General features: G+C 37.8%; 1 protein-coding gene across 2 annotated transcripts in view; it reads left to right on the top strand.

Annotated features, from left to right (window-relative positions):
- The window catches only part of PRKD1 (protein kinase D1), a 330,689-nt gene that overhangs the window by 275,511 nt on the left and 41,753 nt on the right, over positions 1–13,425 (top strand). For both annotated transcript variants that reach the window (XM_036999390.2, XM_073211416.1), the window contains exons 5-9: positions 6,591–6,801; positions 6,950–7,027; positions 9,355–9,559; positions 11,042–11,165; positions 12,713–12,790. In XM_036999390.2, the coding sequence (XP_036855285.1) occupies positions 6,591–6,801; positions 6,950–7,027; positions 9,355–9,559; positions 11,042–11,165; positions 12,713–12,790 (696 nt within the window). The remainder of the gene's footprint in view (positions 1–6,590; positions 6,802–6,949; positions 7,028–9,354; positions 9,560–11,041; positions 11,166–12,712; positions 12,791–13,425) is intronic.

The raw sequence follows: 13,425 nt of genomic DNA on the forward strand, positions 1-13,425 counted from the left end.
CTATGTTAAATAACAGTGGGGAGAGTGGGCATCCCTGTCTTATTCCCAATGTCAGAGGAAAAGCTTTCAGCTTCTCTCTGTTCAGTATGATGTTGGCTGTGGGTTTATCATATATGGCCTTTATTATGTTGAGGTACTTGCCCTCTATACCCATTTTGTTGAGAGTTTTTATCATGAATGAATGTTGAATTTTGTCAAATGCTTTTTCAGCATCTATGGCGATGATCATGTGATTTTTGTCCTTCATTTTGTTGATGTGGTGGATGATGTTGATGGATTTTTTAATGTTGTACCATCCTTGCATCCCTGGGATGAATCCCACTTGGTCATGGTGTATGATGCTTTTGATATATTTTTGAATTCGGTATGCTAATATTTTATTGAGTATTTTAGCATCTACATTCATCAGGGATATTGGTCTGTAGTTTTCTTTTTTGGTGGGGTCTTTGCCTGGTTTTGGTACTAGGGTGATGTTGGCTTCATAGAATGAGTTTGGGAGTATTCCCTCCTCTTCTATTTTTTGGAAGACTTTAAGGAGAATAGGTATTATGTCTTCTCTGTGTGTCTGATAAAATTCAGAGGTAAATCCATCTGGCCCGGGGGTTTTGTTCTTGGGTAGTTTTTTGATTAACGTTTCAATTTCTTTGCTTGTAATTGGTTTGTTTAACTTTTGTGTTTCTTCCTTGGTCATTCTTGGAAGGTTGTATTTTTCTAGGAAGTTGTCCATTTCTTCTAGGTTTTCCAGCTTGTTAGCATATAGGTTTTCATAGTAGTCTTTAATAATTCTCTGTATGTCTGTGGACTCTGTCATGATTTTTCCATTCTCATTTCTGATTCTGTTGGTGGGTTGATTCTCTTTTTCTCTTCATAAGTTTGGCTAGAGGCTTATCTATTTTGTTTATTTCCTTAAAGAACCAGCTCTTGGTTTCATTGATTTTTTCTATTGTTTTATTCTTCTCAATTTTATTTATTTCTTCTCTAATCTTTATTATGTCCCTCCTCCTGACTTTAGGCCTCACTTGTTCTTCTTTTTCCAGTTTTCATAATTGTGATGTTAGACTATTCATTTGGGATTGTTCTTGCTTCTTCAAGTGTCCCTGGATCGCTATATACTTTCCTCTTAAGACTGCTTTTGCTGCGTCCCACAGAAGTTGGGGCTTTGTGTTGTTGTTGTCATTTGTTTCCATATGTATCCTTGATCTCCATTTTAATTTGTTCATTGATCCATTGATTATTTAGGAGCATGTTGTTAAGCTTTCATGCGTTTCTGAGCCTTTTTGTTTTCTTTGTAGAATTTATTTCTAGTTTTATACCTTTGTGGTCTGAAAAGTTGGTTGGTAAAATTTCAATCTTTTGGAATTTACTGAAGCTCTTTTTGTGAGCTAGTATGTGGTCTATTCTGGAGAATGTTCCATGTGCACTTGAGAAGAATGTGTATCCTGTTGCTTTTGGATGTAGAGTTCTATAGATCTCTGTTAGGTCCATCTGTTCTAGTGTGTTGTTCAGTGCTTCCGTGTCCTTACTTATTTTCTGCCCAATGGATCTATCCTTTGGGGTGAGTGGTGTGCTGAAGTCTCCTAAAATGAATGCATTGCATTCTATTTCCACTTTTAGTTCTGTTAGTATTTGTTTCACATATGCTGGTGCTTCTGTGTTGGGTACATATATATTTAGAAAGGTTATATCCTCTTGTTGGACTGAGCCCTTTATCATTATGTAGTGCCCTTCTTTATCTCTTGTTATTTTCTTTGTTTTGATGTCTATTTTGTCTGATACTAGTACTGCAACCCCTGCTTTCTTCTCTCTGTTGTTTGCCTGAAATATGTTTTTCCATCCCTGACTTTTAGTCTGCACATGTCTTTGGGTTTGAGTTGAGTTTCTTGTAAGCAGCATATAGATGGGTCTTGCATTTTTATCCATTCTGTTACTCTGTGTCTTTTGATTGGTGCATTCAGTCCATTTACATTTAGGGTGACTATTGAAAGATATGTACTTATTGCCATTGCACGCTTTAGATTCGTGGTTACCAAAGGTTCAAGGTTAGCTTCTTCAGTATCTTATTGCCTAACTTAGCTCACTTATCGAGCTGTTATATACACTGTCTGGAGATTCTTTTCTTCTCTCCCTTCTTATTCCTCCTCCTCCATTCTTTATATGTTGGTTTTTTTATTCTGTGCTCTTTCGTGTTTCCTTTAACTGCTTTCAGTGGGTAGTTGATTTTATTTTTTGCCTTTACTGAGTATTTGGTTGGTCTGCTTTCTTTGCTGTGATGTTATTTTCTCTGGTAACATCTGTTTATTCTTAGGAGTGCTCCCATCTAGAACAGTTCCTCTAAAATACCCTGTAGAGGTGGTTTGTGGGAAGCAAATTCCCTCAACTTTTGCTTGTCTGGGAATTGTTTAATCCCTTCTTCATCTTTAAATGATAATCGTGCTGGATACAGTATCCTTGGTTCAAGGCCCTTCTCTTTCATTGCATTAAATATGTCATGCCATTCTCTTCTGGCCTGTAAGGTTTCTGTTGAGAAGTCTGATGTTAGCCTGATGGGTTTTCCTTTGTAGGTGTCCTTTTTAACTCTCTAGCTGCCTTTAAAACTCTTTCCTTTTCCTTGATCTTTGCCATTTTAATTATTATGTGTCCTGGTGTTGTCCTCCTTGGATCCTTTCTGTTGGGGGTTCTGTGTATTTCCGTGGTCTGTTCGATTATTTCCTCCCCCAGTTTGGGGAAGTTTTCAGCAATTATGTCTTCCAACATACTTTCTGTCCCTTTTCCTCTTTCTTCTTCTTCTGGTACCCCTATAATACAGATATTGTTCCTTTTGGATTGGTCACACAGTTCTTTAAATATTGTTTCATTCCTGGAGATCCTTTTATCTCTCTCTGTGTCAGCTTCTATGCGTTCCTGTTCTCTAGTTTCTATTCCATCAATGGCCTCTTGCATCTTATCCATTCTGCTTATAAATCCTTCCAGAGTTTGTTTCACTTCTGTAATCTCCTTCCTGGCACCTGTAATCTCCCTCCAGACTTCATCCCATTTCTCTTGTATATTTCTCTCCATCTCCGTCAGCATGTTTATGATTTTTTTTTGAATTCTTTTTCAGAAAGTCTGGTTAGGTCTGTCTCCTTCTCTGGTGTTGACTCTGTGATCTTGGTCTGCCTGTAACTTTGCCTTTTCATGGTGATAGAGATAGTTTGCAGAGCTGGCATGAGTGACGGCTGGAAGAACTTCCCTTCTTGTTGGTTTGTGGCCTTCCTCTCCTGGGAAAACAGCAACCTCTAGTGGCTTGTGCTGAGCAGCTGCACACAGAAAGGGCTTCTGATTCCTGCCCGGTTACAATGGAGTTTATCTCCGCTATAGCTTTGTGTGTGGCCTGCCTCGGGCTGCTGCTCCGATATGGTGGAGCCGCGTTGGAGGGGGAACGGCCAGAAGGCTATTTATCTCCATGCTCCCTGCTGCCCAGGGGGTTAGAGTGCCCAGTGACCCCCAGATTCCCTCTTGCTGGACTAAGTGTCCCAGGATGTTTCCATCCAGCTGTGTGGTCCCTGTCCCTTTAGGACTTTCAAAAAGCACTCGCTTTTCTTTGTCCCACATGCAACGTCTGCAGGGACCTGCTCACAGGTCTTACTGTCCTTTTTCCCTAGTTTCCAGCACCTCATGCATGCACTGTGTCTGCGCTCTGGTGCGGTTGGCTGGGGCTGGGTATTTAGCAGTCCTGGGCTCCCTCTCCCTCCCCGCTCCGACTCCTCTCCTCCCGCTGGGAGCTGGGGTGTGGGGTGCTCGTGTCCCACTGGGCCGGGGCTTGTATCTTACCCCCTTTGCAGGGCGCTGGGTTCTCACAGGTGTGGATGTGGTCTGGCTGTTGTCCTGTGTCTTCTGGTCTCTCTTTTAGGAAGAGTTTTCTTTGTTGTATTTTCAAAAATATATGTGGTTTTGGGAGGAGATTTCCGCTGCTCTACTCACACCACCATCTTCGGTTCTGCCCCCTAGCAGAAATATTTTTAAAGGGATAATTGGGAATACTAATGAAATGGTGGTTCTTAAACTTTTATGTAAACAGTGGTAAATATTTATTACAGGGCAGTGGACTTACTTCATAGGCTTTTGTTTCCTGTTTATTTTATAATCTTTTATATATCACTGAAGGGCTTGTTTTATATTTCGATTGGAGAATAAACATCTTATAAGTATTTATAAAGTCATCAGGTAGTGACCCAGTTTTTCTTTTTCTTCTTAGCATCATGTCATGGTAATGTACACACAAATGTATGTGTGTAACTGATGGAAACATATACTATAATTTGGCAAACAAAACTTCCGAAGGCTTCTCCACTCTTGCCTTCCCAAAGTGTTTGTTATATAATCAAATTGAACAACCCAACCTCCTTCCAGTAGTAAATCAGTTACTACATGAAAAGTCACCATGCATGTACCCCCTCTTTTAAAGATTTTAAAGCTTTGCCTTTTCATTTAGAAATATAGGCCACATTGAAAATAATTATGTTTGAACAGTAACAAAAGGTAACAAGAAGTATTTCTGGCTGTGTTGCTAGCTGATTTTAATTTCAAAAATATCATGAATGACAAGAGGGCACTCTTTATTAATGCTATTAAAATCTTAAATTGCTGTTAAATCTGAAATACTATGAAAGTCTTAATTTCTGGCACTATAAATTATGCAGTTTGTGAGTCGTTATTCTGTTCCAAGAACACATGGCTGTGTGAACCCCACCATGGCCTGATTATGTGTGTGGTGTAGTCTCTGGGCCACAAAGTGACAGCCAGTTTCTTCTCCCTAAGCTCATGTAACATTTTCAACTTCTTTATGCAATCCTGCCTTGAAGGGAATAAATGAAATGACTCATAGTTTAAGGCAGTGTTTATGTGAATGTTACCAGGTTGGATGAGAAGAGAACATTTCTTTTTCTCAGATTGCCTCCATGGTATAGTAAGTAGCTCTCTGTAAAAGTGGCTCTGTTAGCACAGCCTAGAATTAGGTATCTTACATTAAGGAAAATAACTGAAGAGTGATTTGATCAACTTTTCATAGGATTTTCCAAATCTGAGAACATTTCAAGTCTGCTAAGAAAGTGTGACCTCAGATCAGCATTTATTCTGAGTGTTAAGACTTCCCAACCATGGAAAAATATCACTTTTTATTTTAGTCTATGCTTAAAACTGGTACATTGGCTTCAATTACTCAAGATGGACACATAAAACAGGGACCTAACCCTGTGGGTTTAATTATTTTTCAATTCTGTTGAAGATATTCAATATATTCATGATTCTGGTTTGGCCATCTTTTGGTCTATCTTTATAAACTTGTAGACTTCTCTGTAATAATTGAACCTTTCCAGAGTAACTATGCTTTATGGTTGTCTTTTACTGAATTGCAATTACAAATATAACTGTAGACCTCAAATCCCTATTTAGAACCTCATCTCAAATTTCATTTTACCACAGCTGGTGAATCTGCAAAATCAAAATTTCCCCATTTGGTAATGAATGGTGTTGCCCTTTGGTGCAGATAGGCATTGAAATGGGTGGAAATTGTGTATAAATGTCATTTATTTCTCATCCTGTCAATAACTATTCCGAACTTGAAATTAACTGAGTACAGTCATAATTCAAGGGCTCTGGAGGCAAACAAATGTAGGTTCATGTTTTGATCCACTATTTGTCAGCAACTGACCCAAAAGGAATTATTTAATCTTTTTGAGCTTAGGTGACTCAACTGTAGATAGCAAGGCCTGTGTAAGTTGTCTAACATGATGATCACTAAGAGTAGGAGCTTAACAATTGAGGTAAATAATTTTATTACCTATTAAAAGATAATTCAATTCATCTTTTTTTCTGACAATTCCTAATATATTTATTCTGATGATTCTCGTGTTTCCATGATATCAAGAGATACCATGAAATTGTCTAAAAAATTATAGCCAAAACACCAATATTTTTGTGTCTTCAAGGGCCACTAGTTGCTATGTTTTTCAATTATAAAAATGATGGTATAATTTTAACCCTTTACTTTTATGGTTGAGAAGTAATTTAGAATCATATTTATTTTTTTCTTTGAGAGAATCCAAAGAAATTGTAGCACTTTTCAGATGTAGTACTATGTGGGCAACTTGAGTGTGTATTTACTTTTCACCTTCTGTCTTCCACAACCACTTGAATTTTCTAACCACGTTTATGTAATAGTTGAGAAAATGTTAATGAAGTGGAATGTGCAGTGGGGTTAGTGACCATGTTTGTGTTTGCTTTCAACTTAATTTTTCTATATTAAAACTAATTGTTACTTTTTAAAATCCAAAAATTATTTGAAAGTCCTAGAAGTCAGGTTCAAATATCCTGATCTCCAGTATTCTTCTTTTTAGACTACAAAAACAAGTTAATTGAATAAGAAAATAAAAGAAGGATAAATTACCATATATAGTCCTAATTTATAGATAGCTTTAATTTATTTCTCTCACTTGCTTAAGGATCAAACCACTAGTAAATAGTAAAGCAAAATGTGATTTAGAAATACATAAATATATACATCAAATAATATCTTACATCTTATTATCCTGTAATATTTTTCAAACATTTAGCAAAAGTCACCATCAGAGTCATTTATTGGTCGAGAGAAGAGGTCGAATTCTCAGTCCTATATTGGCCGGCCAATTCAGCTCGACAAGATTTTGATGTCTAAAGTCAAAGTGCCGCACACGTTCGTCATCCACTCCTACACCCGGCCCACCGTGTGCCAGTACTGCAAGAAGCTTCTCAAGGGGCTCTTCAGGCAGGGCCTGCAGTGCAAAGGTAAGGATATTCTTGCCACCAAATATTTGTCACCTGCCAAACTTTGACCCTTATATTAATCCTCAAACCTCATTTTTTTTAATTTCACGAGTTCTCTTTGACGGATTCTTGGTTTTATTTGTTCTCTTTTAAAAATCACCATGATTAGATTGCAGATTCAACTGTCATAAACGTTGTGCATCAAAAGTACCAAACAACTGCCTTGGTGAAGTGACTCTCAATGGAGGTAAGTGAAAGATAGCCGTCATCTGCTTCCTCATGGGTGGAGGGGTGTCAGTTATGACTTAGAAGAATATTTCAACTTCTTTTTTCTGTTCAGATATTTGTGACCCAGTCCAGAGTAAACCATGGCCTCTATTTTTTCTAGTTTACTAATGTAGGAAAGCACCCATCATTGAGTTTTGATAAAAACAAAAAGATTTTCTTGATTTTTACACAGTGTACGGCTAGTACTGAAAATTTGGAGGTCCAGAATTTCTTCCCCCAACTGTCTCTTTTAACACTTCTGACCTAGTTTGTTCATAAATGTGAAAAATGTTGGAATGCCTGCAAATTACCCTCAGTCTCTCTTCAGTCTCTTTCCTCATCCTTCTCATTCCAAGCTTCGAGACAAAAGTGATGTTTTTTCACTTGTTTGTCAAGGAACCACAGAGATGGACCCATCAGAAATACTTGCTTGCTTCATCCAGTTACTTCTGTTATATATGTGCTTGAAAACCTGAATTTTTAATGTTAATAAAAAAACTTTAATTCAGCTCTCGACTAAAATCAAGACCGTGTAGTGTATTAAGAAAGATAGAGTTTATTCAGAGTCAAGTTGAGGTATATAACTCTGAAAGTTAGAAAGTTCTGAGTGATTGTTCTGTAGCTCTTTGGAGACAGTTTATATGCAGTCTACAGGGAATATGTGAGGAAAAGCTGCTACACTAACACATCAAGCAGGACGTCAAGGGTGTGTTGGGTCAGTGTCTTTCAAGGACAGACCACGTTCTGGCGCTGTCACTGTCTGAGAGGAGGCAGAGTTTAGGAGGGTTACTCATTCTCCTAAAGTATGAGAGCCAGATTCCTGTTCAGTTTTGTCTTCTTTGAATATTCAAGGCTATTTATCCTCTTGGCCCTGGATGGGGGTGCTGTGGCAGTCTTGCTGAACTGGGTGAGGATTGCTTTATGGCATCTTCACAGCTCAGCATGACTTGCCCTGGCAGACTTAGGGCCTCTGCACCTTGCATAGCTTTCGTTGCCTGTGAGGCCACCACTGGGAAACCATGAAAATTTCATTTATATCACACAGCCAATTAAAAATACATATCATTTTCTATATTTGGGTATATTACTTTGGAAAAACTCTTAACTGCATTGATTAACTCTAAAGGAAACCTAAGAAAAAGAGTATCTTGTCCTAAAAGAACAGCTCACATTTTCTTCCCACATAGTATTCCTAATGGTTCTTAGCAAAACATTTGACTTACTACAGCATGCCAGCTTTTTCCATAGACAGTGGACTGCTCTAGACATTCAGTCAGACATCAGTTTTCTGATTCCTCTGGAAAGAAAATAGTAATCGAAGATCACAGAAACAGTTCAGTATCTTTGTTGCTAAAGCATTAAAGAACAAGTGATCTTTGCTATAGAACTTTCTTCTGTGGAAGAAATATATACCTAGAAGAAGAAGAAGAGGGGAAGTCTCTTTAGGAAGACATTCCTATACGAGTTTATGCCTTAGAGATTTGTGAATTATCTGCCAAAATGGAAAGCTCAGCAGTCTTCCCTTTTTCTGTGGCATGTGGTGTTGACTTTGTTCAGGCCCAGGAAATGTCACTGTGTTCTTGATAACTAGAACTGAAGGGGAATAGTGCAGTTTTTTTATTTTGTTAATTACTTTGAAATTGCATTTTCCCCATACAGCTAGAAAATCTGGTAAAATGCGAATTTTCCAAGCTTGGCAGGCTAAGGTCTCTGATCGATCTATTTTCTAATTTTAAAATAACATCCTGCATTAGTAAGTAATTATAATTAACTGCACAGCCATAAACTGCATGACAGGATTCAGTATATCTTAAGCACTTAGAAGCTCCTGCTTATATGACCAGTTTAATATATTGGAATACATGGCATAAAAGCCAACTGGAATAATAAGAATCCATGAGTCTGAGTCTTGCATATGAATATTTCTTTCATCCTCTTGTCCTTACAAGGCTGTGTTACTAAAATACCATCAGTTCCCTCTTCCCTCATGCCTGGTATCACTGAGCTTCCTGGCACTTTGCTTCTAACCCACCCTTGGCTTCCTTCTGAGGCTCTCCATGACTTTTCATGTTTTTAGGCTTAGGGGCATGAAAAATAAGCATCAGCTTGTACAATTATGTATTCAGCCTCTCATAATTTAGATACTGATGAGCTACAAAAATATGAAAGGGGAAGAGAAGATAAATTCTTCAAGTAACTGTTTTTTTAGTGCTTCCAATTGATTTGTTTTAGGATTGCCTAACTTTCTCTTAAGCCCTGGTTCCAAGATTCCAGGCTTATCTTCATGGGTGCCAAATAATTTTTTAGACTTGCTTAGCCCTGGGGCTGAGTCTGACGTGGTCATGGAGGAAGGGAGCGATGACAATGACAGTGAGAGGAACAGTGGGCTCCTGGACGACATGGAGGAGGCAATGGCTCAGGATGCTGAGATGGTGATGGCAGAGTGCCGGAATGACAGTGGGGAGGCTCAGGATGCAGACCCGGACCACGAGGACTCCAGCAGAACCATCAGGTGAGAGCCACGCTCCCAGCCTCAGTCCAGCACTGGGATTTCAAGTGGTGTTTACTATTTAAAGCTCTTTGATATTTTAATCTATTATAAAAGAAATTAAATTGTGTGCTTAATTTGCTTATTTATGGGCTGTGTACCATAGAGGAGAGGCTTTTAAGTTAGAAGGGCAAAATTCCCGTGGAGAAGTGTAGTTTGCATCCTTTCCTAGCGTTGCCTCATTCTTCGACCCATTATCTTTTGCGTGTGAAACACACTCATATTCGCCATCCACACATTTACTACTAAATTAATGTTTATTCAAAACTCATGTGGAAATACAAAGATCAGGGACCAACCTCAGAAGACAGCATCTACTTTATAGCTGGCCCCTAATACACATATCACATATGTCTCCGTATTCCTGCTCTTGATTTTATTTCAGGAGTCTGTGAAATTTTATATTTGTGATCTAACTATCTATATATCTTATTATTAAATGATCCCTGTTTTTTATATCAGGGGTCAGCACCCTGTGGCCAAATCAGGCTGCTGCCTGTTTCCTAATGAAGTGTTATTTGGTCATAGCCATGCTGATTCATACTGTCTGTGGCTGCTTTTGTACTGCAAATGTCAGAGTTAAGTATTGTGCAAAGCTTAAAATATTTATTAGCTGACCCTTTACAGAAAAAAATTTCCCAACCTCTAATTTGTATTATAAAGTTAATTCAAACTTTTGTGTCCATTTTACATATGCTGTGTTTATTGGCAAACTAAAATTGTTCATAGAGTAGAGCAATGAAACAATGGGATTTTTTCCACTTAATGAAGTAAGAAATATTTTTAAGGTACTGGAAAATATTAATCTTATGACCCAACTGTCTTTTGAAGGTGTACTTTTCTTTAGTATCAAAGTAGCGAGTAGGGGATTGTGTTTGCGTACACACTTTGGGGGAGGAAGGAAGAAGAAAGGAAGAGACAGGAAGGAAAGAGGAAGAAAGAAATGGAGGATCATCATGATTCCATGAGCGATAGTTATTTAGAAGTTAAGTTTAAACAGTAGATTCTAATTTTTATGAAATTATCCAGAAGGAGACTTATACTCATATTAAGTGATATGATCTATAAATGATTAATATTTTGCCTGTAATATGGAAAAAAGGAAGCAAATAAGCTTTCTTGTGTGATTCTGAATACTGTTGCCTCAGTACACAGAGAGTAATCTACTTGATGTTTACCTGAAAACTGAACACTATGTACAAGTTCAACCTCAAAACTAAGATGCTTATTATCCTACTCAAGATTTCTAAAGTGGACATATAAAGTGCCATCACTCACCAGAGTAGTGCAGATTCTGAACTCTGGTACTCTATGATACATTTCACTAAAAATGGGATGTGAATTTTTTTTTACTTTCATTTTGAAATAGCAGGAAAAAGGTTTTATGCAGGAAAGAAGATCTGTATCTAAAAACACTTTATTCCTAAAATATTTTGACTTTTGAAGCCCATCAACGAGCAACAATATCCCACTTATGAGAGTAGTGCAGTCTGTGAAACACACGAAGAGGAAAAGCAGCACAGTGATGAAAGAAGGCTGGATGGTCCACTACACCAGCAAGGACACGCTGGTAAGATCCAGCAGGCAGTTTCTCTTGTCTTGCTGGCTTTAATTAGAAGAGTTGCTAATGCCCTGTGTGGACCATGGGATGTGTGAGTTACCAGGAGCAAAGCTCCGTGCAGGTGCACCACAGGATCTGCTGGAGCCCATTAACAGTCTGTGGGGATCAGATATAGAGAGCAAGCAACTTTTTAGTGTGGGCAGCAATCTCGGGGAAACAAATTCATTTACCTCTATTACTTGAGATGATCTTCAAACAACTTGGAGTCTACCCGCCATTGTATGGCAATCATGAAAATGACAGTATATGCTTTCAGAATGCTCCTCTGTGGTTCAGAATTAAAACACACAGACACACACACTGCACTTTAGGGAGAGTAAAAACAATGCTAAATTTTGTATACCTCTTAAATCCTTTATTAAGTGTTCATTTAAAAGCTAACTTATTCAGAAACATGGTAATCTTAAACGTTATTAGATAAAAACAACATATTTTTAATTTTTTAATATAATCTCAGTTGTTCACTACTCCAGATTTTAATAGTTGATGAATGAGATTGTACATGTGTGTAAGAGAAAAAATTTGATCTACGCTTCAATTAAACCAATTGACATTTGGTGATAAGCTGCTTTCTCAGTTACTGGTCGTGTTTTCCTCACTGCTATTTATAGGATCCCCATCATTTCTTTAGATAACTAGACACCCATAACCTAATCACTCTGTTTATAATCTCAATCTCTTCTGGAGAGAGGTTTACATGACTTAGAAATCAAGTGAATACCATGTAATTCTTCCCAGACATGGTAAAATACTTAAAGCATATTTACTGTTTCTCCTGGTCTACGATTAATTGTGGAAGAGACCAAGAATAACATTAGGGCCTTTGGACTGAAAAGATTAAGAACACATACACACACACACACACACCCTAAAATCATGGAGCATATACCAAGGGTGAACAAGAGCCTTATCTCCAAATCATAGACATTTACATCTGGAGTGAGCTTCAGGGAAGGTAGTGCTTTAATGTACTTTCCTGACTTCGTTAAGTTGATGCCATCAAGTCATCCTTGCCATCCACAAAATATTCTTCAATTCTGTGTAACATGCAGAATTCTTGCACCTCTCATGGAAACAAGAATACCCAGCTGGATCAGCATGGCATTCCTTATGTCCAAATATAATAATGTGTATATATTAGTAAGCCTTTCTTTTTTTATTTTTTTTAGTACAAATTCACCTTTAGCTCTTCAAGCAGTCAAATATATTTAAAAATACTTTTTTTCTTTTCACTGTCAGGCCCTAAGTGTCAGACATGGTGCTAGGTACTAACATATCATCTCCTTTATTACTCATAACTCTGATGCAAATGTGCAGTTTTATCACACATTTGCTAAATGGTCACCTCCTGGAATATGAAGTTGAGTGAGGTCCAGAGCCCATGCACTCCCTGCCATCAGATCTTATCTTCCCATTGGGAAAATGCTTTGATTTTGTCAATCTTGGGTATTAAATTTTAAGTTTTTAAAAGATCCTAAATGTAACTTGTGTTCCAGCGGAAACGGCACTATTGGAGATTGGATAGCAAATGTATCACTCTCTTTCAAAACGACACAGGAAGCAGATACTACAAGGTAAGGGTGGCTTTTTCCTTGATTGGAGCCTCATGCTGCCTCTTGCTTTCTCATGGGAATATAAAGCATCAGAAATACAAAATATATCCAACAGACATGATTGTTTTTGTGCTTACTCCAAGAGGTATTTTTTCTTCTCTGTAGTTTACAAAGCTGGGGGAATTAGGTTGTGATCCCATTATAGTCTTCTGTGAATTTAAAATTTCCCTGAGGAGTGCCTCTGGCCCCATGGGATGGTAGGGGGTGGGGAGGGGAAACTTAATTGAGTATTTTTTTAGAGATGTGTGAATTTAACCAGAAAATTGGAGGTCACAGCATATTAGCTGCAAGTAAACTCCTGAAATCCACTACATCCAGCTTTTTTCTTTTCTTTTTTTTTTTTTTGCATCTATAACCTTGAAGTGCATTGCTGGGAGTTAAGAAACATTGTGTAATTTCTCCATGCATTGCCAATATTCATAAGAAGCACTTTCCCCTAGAGAAAACTTTGGCAGCAATTTTCATTCTGTCTCCCCACATGAAATACTACAGATGTCCCACAATATATCACCCAGTAAAACACGGTTCCAAAAGAAATTAATAGTGAAAACAGTATATATGTGTGCCTTCAAAATTAATGCAGGATCAAAAAAAAA

The sequence above is a fragment of the Manis javanica genome, chromosome 8 (genome assembly GCF_040802235.1).
Source record: "Manis javanica isolate MJ-LG chromosome 8, MJ_LKY, whole genome shotgun sequence".
Classification (NCBI taxonomy): Eukaryota; Metazoa; Chordata; class Mammalia; order Pholidota; family Manidae; genus Manis; species Manis javanica.